Source organism: Oncorhynchus keta, chromosome 11 (genome assembly GCF_023373465.1).
Source record: "Oncorhynchus keta strain PuntledgeMale-10-30-2019 chromosome 11, Oket_V2, whole genome shotgun sequence".
In the NCBI taxonomy this organism is placed as follows: Eukaryota; Metazoa; Chordata; class Actinopteri; order Salmoniformes; family Salmonidae; genus Oncorhynchus; species Oncorhynchus keta.
Genome location: NC_068431.1, coordinates 54,634,885 through 54,651,612, shown reverse-complemented (window position 1 = coordinate 54,651,612; position 16,728 = coordinate 54,634,885). Strand labels below are relative to the sequence as shown.

The window sequence follows — 16,728 nt, the reverse complement described above, 5'->3', positions numbered from 1 at the left end:
AAGTAAGCCCATGTGCCTCACCCTAATAATTTGGTCTATTTTCACTAAGGCGGTATTGTAAACACATCGCTCGTTGCCGCTCGTTGTTTCCCTATAACCTGTTTCAGAGAAATGTAATCATCGAATCTCGTAAGAGCTTTCATTGTCTGTTTATATGTAAGAACGGCATGTCTGTCGCTGTACATTTCAAACGTGCTGAACAAATAGTTATATTGACTACGTCTGTCGTCTCTCGCTCATTGTCTTCATCGAAAAGACGGATTGCCTCTTATCCGCTTGTCGTCCCATAGTTTGTCCAGCTCAATTGTCAGTAGAAACCACATATCAGCCATATCAGCGATGCTTTTTTAAAAGGCACTGGATGAACTGTAGCAGTGGTAAGGTGTTGGGACTCTGCAGTTACGACAGCTTTATGTAGGCCCTAACAGTTTGTGGTCACCGTTATAGTGCAATTAATGTATTGTTTTAGTGTTGCGTTTTTTTTTTGCCCCACCAAGATTTACATGCTAAAATCGCCACTGGAAATTACACCTCACTGAAATTGCAATTCCCCGCATTCTCTCCACACACCAGGTGCCAATATGTTCATTCGCTGCGGGGCTCAAGGAGGCGGAGTTTTTAAGCCAGGTCACACCCCCTCCGCTAGGACTTCATGGTACTCAAGGAAAACCCTGAGGAGCGCAAGAGCCGGTCAGTGCTGTCAGTGTGCTGGTAAAATGAGCCATATCGAGACGCGACTCCCTCTCAAACATTTAACAAGACGACATCTTCAACGCGTCTAATCTTGTATTGCGAGTAACCACCGCTGGAGATTTCTAACCGTTTGCTAGGCTACCTAACGTTGATCAATTGTTCCTTCTGTGCGTTGTGGCTGATTCTCTGTTGCGCTGGATCTGTCGTGTCAGAAGATGTGTGTGGAGAGCGATGGATGCGAGATAGAGGGCTGCAGCAGTTCTGATGAGGTGCACACTCTCTCGGGCAGCATGAGTCCTGGACTGAAATCTAACCCGGACCTCCATCCCTGCAAGCCTGGGCAGAAATTCCGAGCCGCGCTGCTTAGATGCCGTTCCCCGGCGGCTGCGGCTGGGATTCTCAGTTTTGGGAATGTGCTCAATTACATGGACAGATACACTGTGGCAGGTAAGAGCCCAACATTTGTCTTTGTGTAAATGCAATTATCACATCCCAATGAAGGACCATCGCGCAAGTGTGGAATTAGTTGTTTATTGTATGTTTGTTTTCTTCTATACAGCCCATGTATAGTGCAATTAGAACACAGGCTACATTAGCCTACTTTGTGTAAACCCTGCTCTTCCCAATGAGAGCAATCGAACAATGACTCGATTGCCCACGCGCAGTGGGCAGTCGTGGCTATTCACTGTACAAAGAAGCAACAATGTAGTCTCCATATTCAATATTGGCTATTCTCACATAGATCATTTATTGGCAGGATATGGTGAAAGGTGATTCAATCAAATATATCAGTTCCTTTTATTTGTGGGGTGTCAGGCAGGAAAGAGCAGGGGCCTTGAGATATTGATTGGCACTGTCTTAAATAATCGCACATCAATTAGGATCGCCGTGTGTCACTCGGGGAGGCTGCTGCGGTGCGGTTGCTACTGTTCAGAGGATTTGAAGCGCTTTGGAATTAGGGGGGAGAAAAGACCAAAAGCATACTTTTATAATTACAAGGTTGCGTATATCGAAATAGATATCAAAATAAGTATACAAAGAGGTGCACATAGTCTACTGTGTTTCTGATATGCTGAAAGTGTTTTAAACATTGCTGCATTTAATCAAAGTTATGAAAAATGTGTGTGTTTATTCATCCACAACTGTCACATCAGATGTGGGGAAGAAAATACTCTTCCTTAGAAATGTGAAGCACACTCTCTCTCCTAGTGTTGCCTTCCCTATGCATAGGATAATGATTTCGCTGCTGGCATTTTCACAAGAGACCAATACTTTTGAAAAACACTTTTGAATAATTAACAAATCCTACTATGAGACTTTAAAGTGTTCCAGATTTCTATGAAATATTACCTTCAAGTTTGTTACAATATGAATTAAATAAATGTCCTTCCAATTTTTTTTAAAATTAAGGATGTTCAAAAGCAGCTTTGCTCTGTGCCCCTGCTTGGGGCACAAATATTTGATTTGACAGCTCAGTCAATGAGACACACATACACTTGGATATTCAAATTAGCTACAACATGGAGCCAATGGGGCTACCTGCCCGAGCCCGGCTGCACCAAGTAAAATAGTATGGATGGATTCAGGAGTTGGGAACACACAATGGAACTACTAGGACACTATACTAGAACAGTAATAAATGCAGACTCATTTCTGTCCTTTGCTTTATCACTATATTCCTGATATTGTTGTTGTTGGCTACCTAACTTGCTAGTCGTGAAGCTACTTCTGCTACCTATATGAGTCAACAACAGCTAATTAGGTTTCCTCTGGACATATAACTTTTACCTACAAATAAGATTTAAAATAGATGGGAATCGTGAGATGGTTGGTGTGTGGAGGACCTGCTTTCTTGTTGGCTTGCCAGCTCTAGCTAAGTTAGTCACGATAGCTAACGTTAGCAAACTGCTTGTAAATTGCCAGCAGGCCAACTTTTACAAACCACGTCATTTGAAATAGAAGTGACTGGCGAGATACAGTAGTTGTTTCATTGGCTCTGTCCTTTTTGCTAACACCAGCTGTGGCTTGCTTGGCTTGCTAGCTAGCATGCTTGTGTGAAGTGAGTGCACACTCCTGAGCCTGTATCTTCCCTATTCTCGAGAAAGATCCTTCTCCCCACCAGAGAATTTGGAAAAATGAAAAAGCTGCTGGACCAATCACATACAGGCCTGTCTTGGCCAAAGAGGATATCATGTTCCTTCCAAATTTCAAGCATTTTTAAAAAAAAATTTAATTTTTTTTTTACAGTTTGTTTCAAAAACAGGTTTGAGATGAGTGTTTTTTCTCTCATTTATGCTTTGGCCACAACTACAAGGAAAGTCAACAACATTCATTTGGTATGAGCAAACTGAATATGAGAATTTAAAAATGAGATTTTCACTGGACAGTTACTTTAATCTAACCCTCCCTGCTTCTGGTTGGACCTACCACGTTTCCATAGAAACCACACTGCAGTTAACCAATACATTTTTTTGAGTGCTCAATTTAATTTTACGCATGATACACCTCCTTATAGTAAGTGCTGGAATACTACTTTGTGAAAGGATAGCCTATGCTGGATTCATATTACAATGAGCTGTCCAAAATAATGCAATACTGTGACTCTTAAGTTATTGAGGTAAAAGAAGATATTAACATAAATCTTGGGATGATTATCGGGATGTCATTTTCAGTTTGCTAACGGCCAACTGATTATCGGGATGTCACTTAACAGTTTGCTAAGTGTCTTATTCTCATTGTTTTCATCAGTGACTAATAGAACATAATTCAAGTAATTAAAATGATCAAAATGAATGCGTCTCGCACTGGCTCTCCAAAATCCCCAAATTGAAGGTACATTTTTTAACATCATTATAATATCAGATGAAGTCTGAAGAATCCTTTATTAGTGGGAGTTTAATTTGTAGGCTGATAGCATTTTTGGCACAGCTATCCTCTCCATCTTATTATGTTGCAGATGTTTCCCGTGTACCTTTTCCGTGGACTATAGAAGCAGAGATGTCCCCCCCCCCAATATAATGGAATATAGCAGACACAGAATAGCAGTGACATGTTATATCACCATGTGGATTGTTAGAGTCATTTTGACATGTTATGCATTAGTAATGAGGCTGTGATTATGTAATGTGTTGTTTGTTACTGCAGATTGCTCGGTGTGCAAATGTTGTCCTCATATTGGGCAAAATCAATCACTGGACCTGCGCATTCTATTCCATAATGGAAGTGAAGGAGATGCCAATAGAATTCAGCTTTATGCATCTCTTCCAAACCACGTGCTGGACTTTGTTAGTTGGTATGGAAGGGGCTAAACATACTGCCGCAGCAAGTAGAGCAGTCTGTTCATTGCGAGGAGGACATACAATAGTAGAGAGAGTGATATTGTGTAGCCTACTGTAGAGTAAAGTACTGCACTGACTAAATACACTGCTCCAAAAAAATAAAGGGAACACTAAAATAACACATTCTAGATCTGAATGAATGAAATATTCTTATTAAATACTTTTTTCTTTACATAGTTGAATGTGCTGACAACAAAATCACACACAAATTATCAATGGAAATAAAATGTATCAACCCATGGAGGTCTAAATTTGGAGTGACACTCAAAATTAAAGTGGAAAACCACACTACAGGCTGATCCAACTTTGATGTAATGTCCTTAAAACAAGTCAAAATGAGTCTCGGTAGGGTGTGTGGCCTCCACGTGCCTGTATGACCTCCCCACAACACCTGGGCATGCTCCTGATGAGGTGGCGGATGGTCTCCTGAAGGATCTCCTCCTAGACCTGGACTAAAGCATCCGCCAACTCCTGGACAGTCTGTGGTGCAATGTGACGTTGGTGGATGGAGCGAGACATGATGTCCCAGATGTGCTCAATTGGATTCAGGTCTGGGGAACCGGCGGGCCAGTCCATAGCATCAATGCCTTCCTCTTGCAGGAACTGCTGACACACTCCCGTCACATGAGGTCTAGCATTGCCCTTGCATTAGGAGGAACCCAGGGCCAACCGCACTGAGGATCTCATCTCGGTACCTAATGGCAGTCAGGCTACCTCTGGCAAGCACATGGAGGGCTGTGCGGCCCCCCAAAGAAATGCCTCCCCACACAATGACTGACCCACCGCCAAACCGGTCATGCTGGAGGATGTTGCAGGCAGCAGAACGTTCACCACGGCGTCTCCAGACTCTGTCACGTCTGTCACGTGCTCAGTGTGAACCTGCTTTCATCTGTGAAGAGCACAGGGCGCCAGTGGCGAATTTGCCAATCTTGGTGTTCTCTGGCAAATGCCAAACGTCCTGCATGGCGTTGGGCTGTAAGCACGACCCCCACCTGTGGACGTCGGGCCATCATACCACCCTCATGGAGTCTGTTTCTGACCGTTTGAGAAGACACATGCACATTTGTGGCCTGCTGGAGGTCATTTTGCAGGGCTCTGGCAGTGATCCTCCTGCTCCTCCTTGCACAAAGGCGGAGGTAGCGGTCCTGCTGCTGGGTTGTTGCCCTCCTACAATCAGTGTTGCTTCCTAAGTGGACAGTTTGATTTCACAGAAGTGTGATTGACTTGGAGTTACATTGTTTTGTTTAAGTGTTCCCTTTATTTTTTTGAGCAGTGTATATCATCCATATAATCTATTTTATAATATATTTAGATATTAACTTGCAAAATATTTAGCGTGTTTATTTTCAAACACATTCACATTTAGTAGCCCAGGTATTTCAGTTGGCAACCAGTTCAGATAGAACAAAATGTACAGATGAAGGCTTATGCTTTACTGTGAACACATGTCTTCAAAGTGTACCAGATGGAGGGAGATTGTCAGTAGGTAGGTGTGAGTATATAGGGCCTCTGTCAAAGGATATATCATCAAATTCAGATTCACACAGAGGTGATCTCTTCTCAGTTGGGTTATAATTGTTTTAGAGGCAGTTCTGCCTTTGATTTGACGCTAGATAGATATCACCACTAGAGACAAACGACTAAGGTGAATTTCTGAATGATCTAGTCTAAATGGGAGAGATAGTTAGCTGAGGTAGCCTCTTCCTTCCCTGTGCCGAGAATATGTTGATGTGCAGTTGCATATCTAATCTCAGCATATGTAAGCACCATCTAAACACAATGCAGATAGTTTAAAAATCCACATCCTTGTCAATCTTCTCTTAAGAGATAAAACATAGTTATAATACAATAACAATCGGTGAGTGAGCGGATCATCATAGCTGTTTTCTATTCACACCTCCCTCTCTTGCCCTTAGAAAAAAAGGTGTTTTTTGAATAAATGCTTCAAAAAGCATGCTCAAAGCCTCAAAGTCACTTCAAACCAAATGTTAGAGCAACCCAAATACCATAACAAGTTGCATATATATAATATTGGAGGAAATTGTAGGAATAACTTTTTTTGGGGGGGAATACACACCAATTCAGCACTATGTGTACATTCAGAGAGTAGCTGGTGTCTATATTACAGTTCTACCAAATATTCATACCGCTGACAGACTTTTATGAGCTGTTTTGACTGCAACTAAGCATATATGTAAGATAATTTAGATTTTGTGCATGGTCATACCTAGTTATAACCAGTCATAACCATTGGCAAGTTACATAAGGGGCTCTATCTCTGCAGGTGCACTGTGTATCTGGGCAAAATCACTGATACAAATCCCACTCCACCCTCTGGTGGTATGGATAACTTGTTATTATGTCTCCAGAGAAGGGAAACCTTGATTTAAATAAAGGCCTTATCCATCAATTTACTATAGGTGGGATTAGGTGTTTTTGGTTGGGGTCAAATGAACCCAAAGTACATTTTGATATAGAAACACTAAACAATGATTTCTATTTTTTTTAAGAACAAGTTGATTGACAAAGTCATGAAAATGGAACGTAATTTGAATAAACCACCTTTGGGCTAGGATAACAAATGTGCCTCTGGGGTCAAAATGACCCCAAGTTGGTAGTGAATGAGGTTTGAAGGAAAGATTCACCTATTTTGAATTAATTGTTTTTATGTCTCTCTAAACTATGTTTTATCGATTCATTTCACGTTTATCGGCCATTTCACGTTTTCATGTATCTGATCTGAAGTAATTACAATATAGTAATTAAACACTGGAATGGTAGAATGTGCAGAAGATGAATGTGCAAGTAGCAATACTGGTGTGCAAAGGAGCAAGATAAATAAATAAATACTGTATTGGGTAAGGTAGATTGGAGGTAGATTGGATGGGCTATTTACAGATGAGCTATGTGCAGTGATCTGTGAGCTGCTCTGACAGCTGGTGCTTAAATCTAGTGAGGGAGGTAGGAGTCTCCAGCTTTAGTGATTTTTGCAGTTCGTTCCAGTCATGGGTAGCAGAGAACTGGAATGAGAGGCGGCCAAAGGAGGAATTGGCTTTGGGGTTGACCAGTGAAATATACCTGCTGGAGCGCGTGCTACAGGTGGGTGCTGCTATGGTGACCAGTGAGCTGAGATAAGGTGGGGCTTTACCTAGCAGAGACTTGTAGATGACCTGGGGCCTGTGGGTTTGGCGACGAGTATGAAGCGAGGGCCAGCCAACGAGAGCATTCAGGTTGCAGTTGTGGGTAGTATATGGGGCTTTGGTGACAAAATGGATGGCACTGTGATAGACTGCATCCAATTTGTTGAGTAGAGTGTTGGAGGCTATTTTGTAAATGACATCGCCGAAGTCTAGGTTTTTGTGATGCAAAACTTTCTTTAACCTCACAATGTCAATTTGTTTTTACATCGCATTGTTGAATCAGTTTACATTCATTCCAGAAAACACATTTTCAAAAACATGATTTAAATCCCTTTTAGTCCTGTGTATTACATGTAGCAAAAAACAATGGACAGTTAACAATAACAGAAGCTAAAAATAGCTAGCTAGGAGCTAGCTAACAGTTAGAAATTAGCATGCTGCCATTAGATAAACATTTCATAAAAAGTAACCTTATAAACCATTAGCGTGGTTCATATGTACTAATGCAAATACACTCAATATGAGCCCTCATTTGTAAAAAATGTGAACCTGCAATTCCACATGTGAAATTGAAGTTTTGAGGTGTGGAGATTTCTTACATGTGAAACTGCAAATGTGATTTTCATGACAAACACTTCCATTAATGGACTGGAAAACGTCTCTATTTGGCTTTTGTGACTTCCTCCATCATGTGCATCTAGTCGTTGTGGTTTCAGTGCTGTAGAGAATATAATGATTAGCGAGGTGAATATCAAACCATTTAATTTTCTTCCCAGATACTACAGTATATTGTAGATGAATACTGGGGAAGCACTTCTAGTGCTGTGACAGGAGCAGGAGAGAGATGGATAGAGGGAGGGAAGGAGAAGAGAGAGAGAAAAAGAGATGGAAGAGATGGAGGGAAGGGGCTGCAGGTGGATTTCAGCACTAACCAACCCTTGTGAGGGAAGCTGCATTGGTGAGTGCAGAATGTGGTGCAGAGGGGGTCTCCTCTCCATTGAGTGCATGTGCTGCAGAGGGAGAGGGGTTCCTTTCACTGCCACTGCACCTGACTGATGTATTATGCATGTGCAGCATGTGCACAAGACCCTCGGAGAGAGAGGCAGGGAGAAGAGGGGGAGCAAGGAGGGGAGCAGGATGCAGTGACCTGGCTGGACTGATTTACTGAACACAACAGAAACTTATACTCTCTCCACCTTTACCGAAAATGACCACCTCCGAAGTTCCTCTCCTCTCCTGCTGTATTCTGACAGAGATGGTTGATGGTGTTGGTGTTAGGGCAATTAGTGTGGGCTGTACATCTTCGGTGCTGGTAGTAAAGTGTTCAGGGGGAGGGGTGCTGTGGTTAATGTTGTGTGGTTCACTCCTTGTATGCCTCCACCCTCTCTCCACAGCATCTCTCGCTCTCTTTTGCCATTGTATGACCAAGTATGATGGATCAGTACAGAGGACACAACAGCCCTGGAAACAGGGGACAAGATGACCATTATTTTCGTCGCCCTCTTTCACTCCCTTCCTCTCACTTCCTCCACTCCCTTCCTTTTCCCTCAATATATCCCTCCCTTAATCCCCCTCTCCTCATGTCAGGTGCCCACATTGTACTGTATCCCCCCCCCCATACACACACACTCAGGGTTTTCCCCTCATTTCAAGTGTGGCTGTGCGAGGGAGGGGCTGACTGCAGTATAGTGGTAGCTGAGTGGTGAGGTGTCAAAGGAGAGTGGACACAGAGCAGAATGCAGGCTGCGTTTCCTCCTGCCTGCCTCTCCATCAAAAGGTCCTTGTGCTTCCAGCCATTACATTACTGTAGTGGGCTCGCTGCTGTTTCATCACTGCTGCATTGTCTCAGGCTGACAGAGGGCTGCCTGGCGCCTGCCACCCATCACATCGCCTGATTCTCCTCTTTCTGCATCAATGATCAGAAAATGACAGACACACACACACACGCACACACACACATCATGTACAGTTTCAGTCAAAGTCACACGTATGTACAAAAACAAACACAGTAAGCAAACTGCTATTCATTATATACCTCTTGCCAACATGAACAGAAGAAAGAAAACTTCTGCTTTTGTTGATTGCTGTTGCCAGATGTTCTCTACTGGATTTGATTGAGTAATTTAACAAAGTCATGTCATTTACTGCCAATATTCTTTATAGAAGCCGTTTCAACCCAATGTGGCCATTTAACAAGGATTGACAGCCCTGGAACAGCACAATTAGAACGAATGGAACGGTTTTAAAAAGGAATTTCTAGATCTGAATACTACTGGTCCATATCTGCAATGAAAAGCTCATTTACATAGGCTTACTGAACTGACAGAAAACAACACACCTTCTCATGGGAATTTTAGATGTCCCAGCCTCATAAAATTAGATTCTAATTATAATAATAATATAAAACACTCTTAATACCCTGGAAAAACATTGAGTCCACCGGAATCACCAAACACATCCAGCCATCCAATCAATTCATATTTTCCAGCCTTCAAATTTAGACCATGCAACATAAAAAATACTCCCTAAAATGTGTATAATATAAATATGTATTATATTATATACAGTATATGCTTATAATATCCGTTTCCCTCCGTTCTGGTTAATGCTCTGTAATTTCCCACTGCTCTGTGTTTAATTCAAATACATGCTGGGAACTAGAGAGAGTGCTGCAGAGCACACAGGGTTGTGTCCCTAATGACACTCTATTCCCTACATAGTGCACCCTACATATGGGCCCTGGTCAAAATGTATGCACTATATAGGGAATATGGTGCCATTTGGGACACAAAAAACAGTTATAATTTCTGTGACCTCCACTATTTGCTCTCCCGGCTGTCTGTCTTGGTAAACAGACACATTGGTCGGTTATGGTAATCTGTTTTCAGTCAGGCAGAGCGAAGAGCCAAACCCACGTGTGATGTAGAAATGCTCAAAGGCCTGGGCCTGCCATGTGTCTGCGGCCGCATCTGAAAAATGTACTAGCCGTCAAATCCTTGCCTCCTACGTCCTTACTACCTCGATTCCTCTCAATGCAAATTGGAGGAGGAGGTCCGACGGAGGGACCTTGGAACCTTTCGTCCAAAGAACTCTTGAAAGGATTTGACAGCTAGTAACATTTTCAGACACACCCTGTCTCACTGTGAGGTGGTGGAGAGGTGGAGGGTGCCAGCTGAGCCTGCCAACTAACCCTGCTGCCTTCTAGGCTGTGAGGCCTCAGCTGTTTTGGTAAGTTCTGGGTCGTCTATGTCTTTCTCTCAGCCGTAACTCAAACATAGACCGACGAGCAACACCGCCCGTCTCGCTCTGGAGGCCCCGGGCCATGCCATGACGGTTTGAGTGTTGTTGGGTAAAAACACAGCAGTCTGTGATGTGTGTGTGTGTGTGTGTGTGTGTGTGTGTGTGTGCATCCTTGAGTGTGGTTGATTTCTTAGCCTGTGATGTGGTTGTTCCCTTCCTACTCTATTTATAGAGGGCTGTGAAGGGGCAGCAGGGCTGTATATTTGTAGAAAATGAGTTTGAAATGAGCCCATAGGGCTCAGGTCAAAAGTAAGGCACTATACGTAGGGCACTACAAAGGTAAAAGGGTTCCATTGGGATGCAGCCTGTGGTTGATTGCTCTGTTCTGTAAATCAGAGTTAGTTGATTTGTGATCTAGAACACACTGTCACTGAGTTATCATTCTAAATACAACAGGACTATTAGTGAGAAGGGGATTGGAGTGGAGGAATCTGGGGTTGTGTCCCAAATGGCACCCTATTCCTACTACTTTAGTGCACTACCAAAAAAAGGGCACTTTGTAGAGACTAGAGTGCCCTTAGGGATCTATCCCTTGAGAGTAAGAGCCAGATGAGTTACGATGGCCAGTCTAGGGTCACTCTGTACAGTCTGTCCAGAGTTTATGGGTCCTGATGGAGCCATTCTACTGTAGCACCAGACGTTTGTATGCCTCTTGGTTTTTAGGAGACTAGGATTTAGAGTGCTCTCTGAGAGTGTAGGACCCATTTAAATTAGATTTAATTTGCTGTCGTTGCTCTCAACGCTCTCAGACACAGAATCATAGCGGTGGTCTTTCCTCTATTCCCCTAGCAGACAGTCCAAGCTCCCCAGCAGATTATGATAAAGACTGGATTAGCTGTTTAGGGGAATATGGGGGTCCAGGTGGAGGAGGGGGGCAGACGGCTGGGCTGCACTTAAACTTATTTGAAAGATGTGGGTGTCACCCCCCTGTAGCCATTTAGATGCTCTGTCCTCACCCCAAACCCAGCCAGGTTGGAGGGGCCTTAGCACAGCCTAATCTGGGTTCGGCAGATGAAGGGTGGAGACCAGAGCAATAGATTATTAGTGTTTTTCTCAAGGCATCAGGGTTCTATTTTGTCTCAGTCAAACTGTTAATTAGGGGCCTGTGATGATGGGGGATAATCTAGCACCTTGAAGAGACTTAGAGACTTAAATAATGCCCCAGCCCAGTATCATCAGACTTCGCAGGAAGGCTGCAGGGGAGAGGGGTTGACTGGAGAGGAAGAGATCAAGATCAGGATGCACACGCACACACACACAGATTCAATTGGGCCAGTGCCGGCCAGGGCTGTTCAACGGCACCTGTGATCCAAACGAGAGCCCTCGTACCTGTGGTTATGCAAATTTTGCCTACAGGGCAATTCCATGTTAACGGAATTACTCTTTGATTTCAAAGTTTACCAAACCATACAAGTCTATGCACAAGAAATACTTTAAAACATTTTCACTGAAACATTTACAAAAGCTATTGGAAGAACTGTGCAGATACAAACTTTTGTTAACGGAGTTATGGTAAAATCTCTCTCTGGTATTTATGCGACCATGTTTTCCAAAAACGGTTAAATATTTGCTCCAATTTGAAGGTGCTAAACATAGGATTTATTATAATCTTTGCATTGTAATTTTAGAAAATGTCCATGATATATCTGCAGTAATGGTGGAATGACCCACTAGTGTTGTGATTGGGTGTGATAGTGACCTATTGATTTCTCTCTCCGGAGCGGAATCTGTTGTCATAATGGGAAAGCTGTTCTGAATTTGTAGCTGTGTTATCTAGTGGAAATAGCTCTCATTTCCTGGTGGCAAACATGTTACACTGTTCGCTCAATTTCAGATTATGTAAGAAAATGAGCACTGAATAGTGTAGGAAATCACTGTACCATCCAAATCGGTGTGAAATATCTTTTCAATTAACACAAAATGTTGTTTTTACAGCTTTTTGAAGCAGGTGGACCAAAACCAAAAGTACCAGTTTTGGTCTGCCAGCTTCAAATAGAGTAGCTGTAAAAACTATATTGTTTGTTATTGAAAATATATTTCCAGCGATGTTCATGGTACAATGATTCCCTACACTAAATTACAATGCAAACACATGTGTAGCACCTTTTAAGATTCAAAGATGTCTGCAGAAAACAATGGGGTTTCAGCTATGACCCGGTACCTTGAGTTTGAAATCAATCTCTTTTGGTTATTGAACTACAGTAAGTGAAGTGGATTTACACCCTGTAACGGAATTACGGTGACGAAATTACATCATGGGTCCCTGATCTATACTAAACAGCAGTGTTGTAGTACTCGAGTCCGGTCATGAGACCACATATTGAGTGTCTTGGCCTTGTCTCGGTGTATGATACATTTTTACTCAGTCTTGACTCGGTTTTGGATAATGACTTGGTCTCCCGTCCAGTCAGTGCATACAAATGCTTCGCCAGGCTAAATATCCACACTACTTTCATGACACATTTATTTCTTATCTCCTATTGAGACTTGGGCTTCCTACTTTACTGGTAACATTACTATCCTTTACTGTCACTGAAAAATATCATCAAACTTTGTCGCACTCATCAGAATTTCCTTGTGGGGGAAATTGTTTCAAAGGTGCGCCCTCACTATTAGTAAGTGGAAACCAGGGGAAGTTGTAAATTATTTGATATTTTTTTCTATTATAGACCTGTTTGGGTTAGCTATAATTTGTAGAGTAGCTCTCTATTGCCCACAGCATGCATTTTTTTTCACCATTCTGAATGTCTAAAGAATCCATACGTGAATGTTCTTCTGAAATATGAACACAGATCCTTTTGAACTCTTTATGGTGGCGATTTGACACAATTACAATCGTGGTCTTGAACTGGACTCAAATTTTTCTGGTCTCGGTGTTGACTCGGTCTCGGACCCCTTGGTGTTAACTCGGTCTCGCATATTGTACTGTACTCTACTGTGCTCTACTCACTGTACTGTACTAATCAAATTTGTGAAATATGTCTATGATAGGTTCAGATTTGGAAGTTAACATGAAGGCCAGGGTGGACTGACCAAATTCCAACTCCTTTTCAACGTCCATGGATATCCGGTGTCTGTCAGTGCTCAAGTGGGTGAGGATGCTGGTTGCAGTAGATGTTCCAAAGGACAGCATCAGTGGCCTGTAGGCTATGTGTGGAAGCCAGTTGATGCTAAATGTGTTTATGTTAATTAACGGTCAATTACCGTGCGACCGGCAGTTATTTGCTTGACAATCACCCGGCTGACACAATTTTGTGACTGCCGCAGCCCTAGGAAGAACATGTGTATTTTGTAGTGACTGGGTGTATTGATACAACATCTAAAGTGTAATTAATACATTTCACCATGCTAAAAGGGATATGTAATGCATCCTTTAAAAAAAAAATCTATCTACCAGTAGGTGCCTTGGTCTTTGTGGTTAAATCTGTGTTTGATATTCATTGCTCGAGTAAGGGACTTTACAGATAATAGTATGCGTGGGGTACAAGGATGATGTAGCCATTCAAAAATCATGTTAAACACTATTAGTGCACACAGAGTCCTTGCAACTTATTATGTGACTTGTTAAGCACATTTTTACTCCTGAACTTATTTAGGTTTTGAATATTTATTGATTTAAGACATTTCAGCTTTTCATTTTTGATTAATTTGTCAAAATTTTGAAAAACGTAATTTCATTTTGACATTATGGGGTGTTGTGTGTAGGCCAGTGACAAACATATCTGAAATTGTATCCATTTTAAATTCAGACTGTAACACAACAAAATGTGTAAAAAGTCAAGGGGTGTGAATACTTTCTGAAGGCACTGTATGCTGCTATGAACTTCACTTGTTGGTGCTCATGAAAAAACATTTTGTGTAGGAGTATACAAATTTATTTATATAGCCCTTCGTACATCAGCTGATATCTCAAAGTGCTGTACAGAAACCCAGCCTAAAACCCCAAACGGCAAGCAATGCAGGTGTAGAAGTACGGTGGCTAGGAAAAACTCCCTAGAAAGGCCAAAACCTAGGAAGAAACCTAGAGAGGAACCAGGCTATGTGGGGTGGCCAGTCCTCTTCTGTATGCACACATGACTGTAAGTCGCTTTGGATAAAAGCGTCTGCTAAATGGCATATATATTATTATATTATATTATATATTACTGTGCCGGGTGGAGATTATAACAGAACATGGCCAAGATGTTCAAATGTTCATAAATGACCAGCATGGTCGAATAATAATAAGGTAGAATACGTAGAATTTCACGTAGAATTGCATGCAATTTTTACCTGGACCCTACTAAAACCTGTGCCTTGTGTGTAGCCTAAATCCTAAAAATTCCTCTGCTCTACTCTATGCCACTACAAAAATGCAATTATAGATCCATGTCCAACTCTCCCATCTTCCCCACCCATCCCGGCTCGCCCCTGGTGTAGGGCTGCCTCACCTCTCAAATCTCAATTTTACCCCGCCACACACACGCAGGGTGGCATTTAGATGACTATCTTTAAGATAACCTGTTTATGACACTGTCTAATTGGTCTAAGAGATGGCCAGCCATTTTGTGAGGGTGATCCATTCAGGGGAGTTGGGACAGCCACAGGGGACTGGGTGAACCAGTCTGACAGGCTCTGCTTCTTCCTGCCTGGCCACCCCTGGAGTTGCTGGTTAGACCCCTGTGACTGTGGCTGCTGGCTGGTTCTCAGTGGCTGGTCCTCACTGACCCAGCTGTCAGTAGAGACTAAAGTGGCCTCGGCTGTGGCAACATACTGTTACTGTACTGTAAGTCTACTGTATTTCTCGCTCTCTGTCTGTCTCTTCTCTCTATTCTCTCCCCTCTCTCTCTCAATTAAATTTCAATTGAAGGGTTTTTATTGGAATAGAAAACATGTTTACATTGCCAAAGCAAGTGAAATAGATAATAAACAAAAGTGAAATAAACAATAAAAATTAACAGTAAACATTACACTCACAAAAGTTACAAAAGAATAAAGACATTTCAAATGTCATATTATGTATATGTACAGTGTTGTAATGGTGTGCAAATAGTTAAAGTACAAAAGGGAAAATAAATAAACATAAATATAGGTTGTATTTACAATGGTGTTTGTTCTTCACTGGTTGCCCTTGTGGCAACAGGTCACACATCTTTCTGCTGTGATTGCACACTGTGATATTTCACCCATTTAGATATGGGAGTTTATCAAAATTGGATTTGTTTTCAAATTCTTTGTAGGTCTGTGTAATCTGAGAGAAATATGTTTCTCTAATATGGTCATACATTTGGCAGGAGGTTAGGATGTGCAGCTTTTGGGTCAGGTATTCTGCTACTGTGTACTGTCTGTTTGGGGCCAAATAGCATTCTAGTTTGCTCTGTTTTTTTGGAAATTCTTTCCAAGTTTGTCGAGTAATTATCTTTTTGTTTTCTCATGATTTGGTTGGGTCTAATTGTGTTGCTGCCCTGGGGCTCTGTGGGGTCTGTTTGTGAACAGAGCCCTGGGACCAGCTTGATTAGGGGGCTCTCCACCAGGTTCATTTCTCTGTAGGTGATGGCTTTGTTATGGAAGGTTTGGGAATCGCTTCCTTTTAGGTGGTTGTAGAATTTATAGTCTCTTTTCTGGATTTTGATCATTTGCCGGTATTCTGCTCTGCATGCATTATTTGGTGTTTTACGTTGTACACGGAGGTTCGTTTGGCAGAATTCTTCATGCAGTCTGAATTTGGTGTTTGTCCCATTTTGTGAAATATTGGTTGGTGAGCGGATCCCAGACCTCACAACCGTAAAGGGCAATGGGTTCCATAACTTATTCAAGTGTTTTTTTTGCCAGATTCTAATTGTTATGTCGAATTTGATGTTCCTTTTGATGGCATTGAAGGCCTTTGTGGAAGTTACCTGTGGCGCTGATTAGGCCGAGATATGTATATTTGTTTTGTGTGCTCTAGTGCAATGGTGTGTAGATGGAATTTGTATTTGTGGTCCTGGCATCTGGACCTTTTTTGGAACACTATTATTTTTGTCTTTATGAGATTTACTGTCCGGGCCCAGGTCTAACAGAGTCTGTGCAGAAGACAGAAAGCACCAGATCATCAGCAAACAGTAGACATTTGACTTCAGATTCTAGTAGGATGAGACCGGATGCTGCAGACTGTTCTAGTGCCGTTACCAATTAGTTGATACATATGTTGAAGATGTTGGGGCTTAAGCTGCATCCCTGTCTCACCCCACAGCCCTGTGGAAAGAAATTTGTGTTGTTTTTGTCTATTTTACACCCAA

The 16,728-nt window shown here is 42.1% G+C and overlaps 1 protein-coding gene across 2 annotated transcripts in view; it reads left to right on the top strand.

Moving 5' to 3' along the window:
- The first annotated feature begins 665 nt into the window (after positions 1–665).
- Positions 666–16,728, top strand: part of spns2 (SPNS lysolipid transporter 2, sphingosine-1-phosphate) — a 141,605-nt gene continuing 125,542 nt past the window's right edge. For both annotated transcript variants that reach the window (XM_035781343.2, XM_035781344.2), the window contains exon 1: positions 666–1,140. In XM_035781343.2, the coding sequence (XP_035637236.1) occupies positions 909–1,140 (232 nt within the window). In that variant the 5' untranslated portion in view covers positions 666–908. The remainder of the gene's footprint in view (positions 1,141–16,728) is intronic.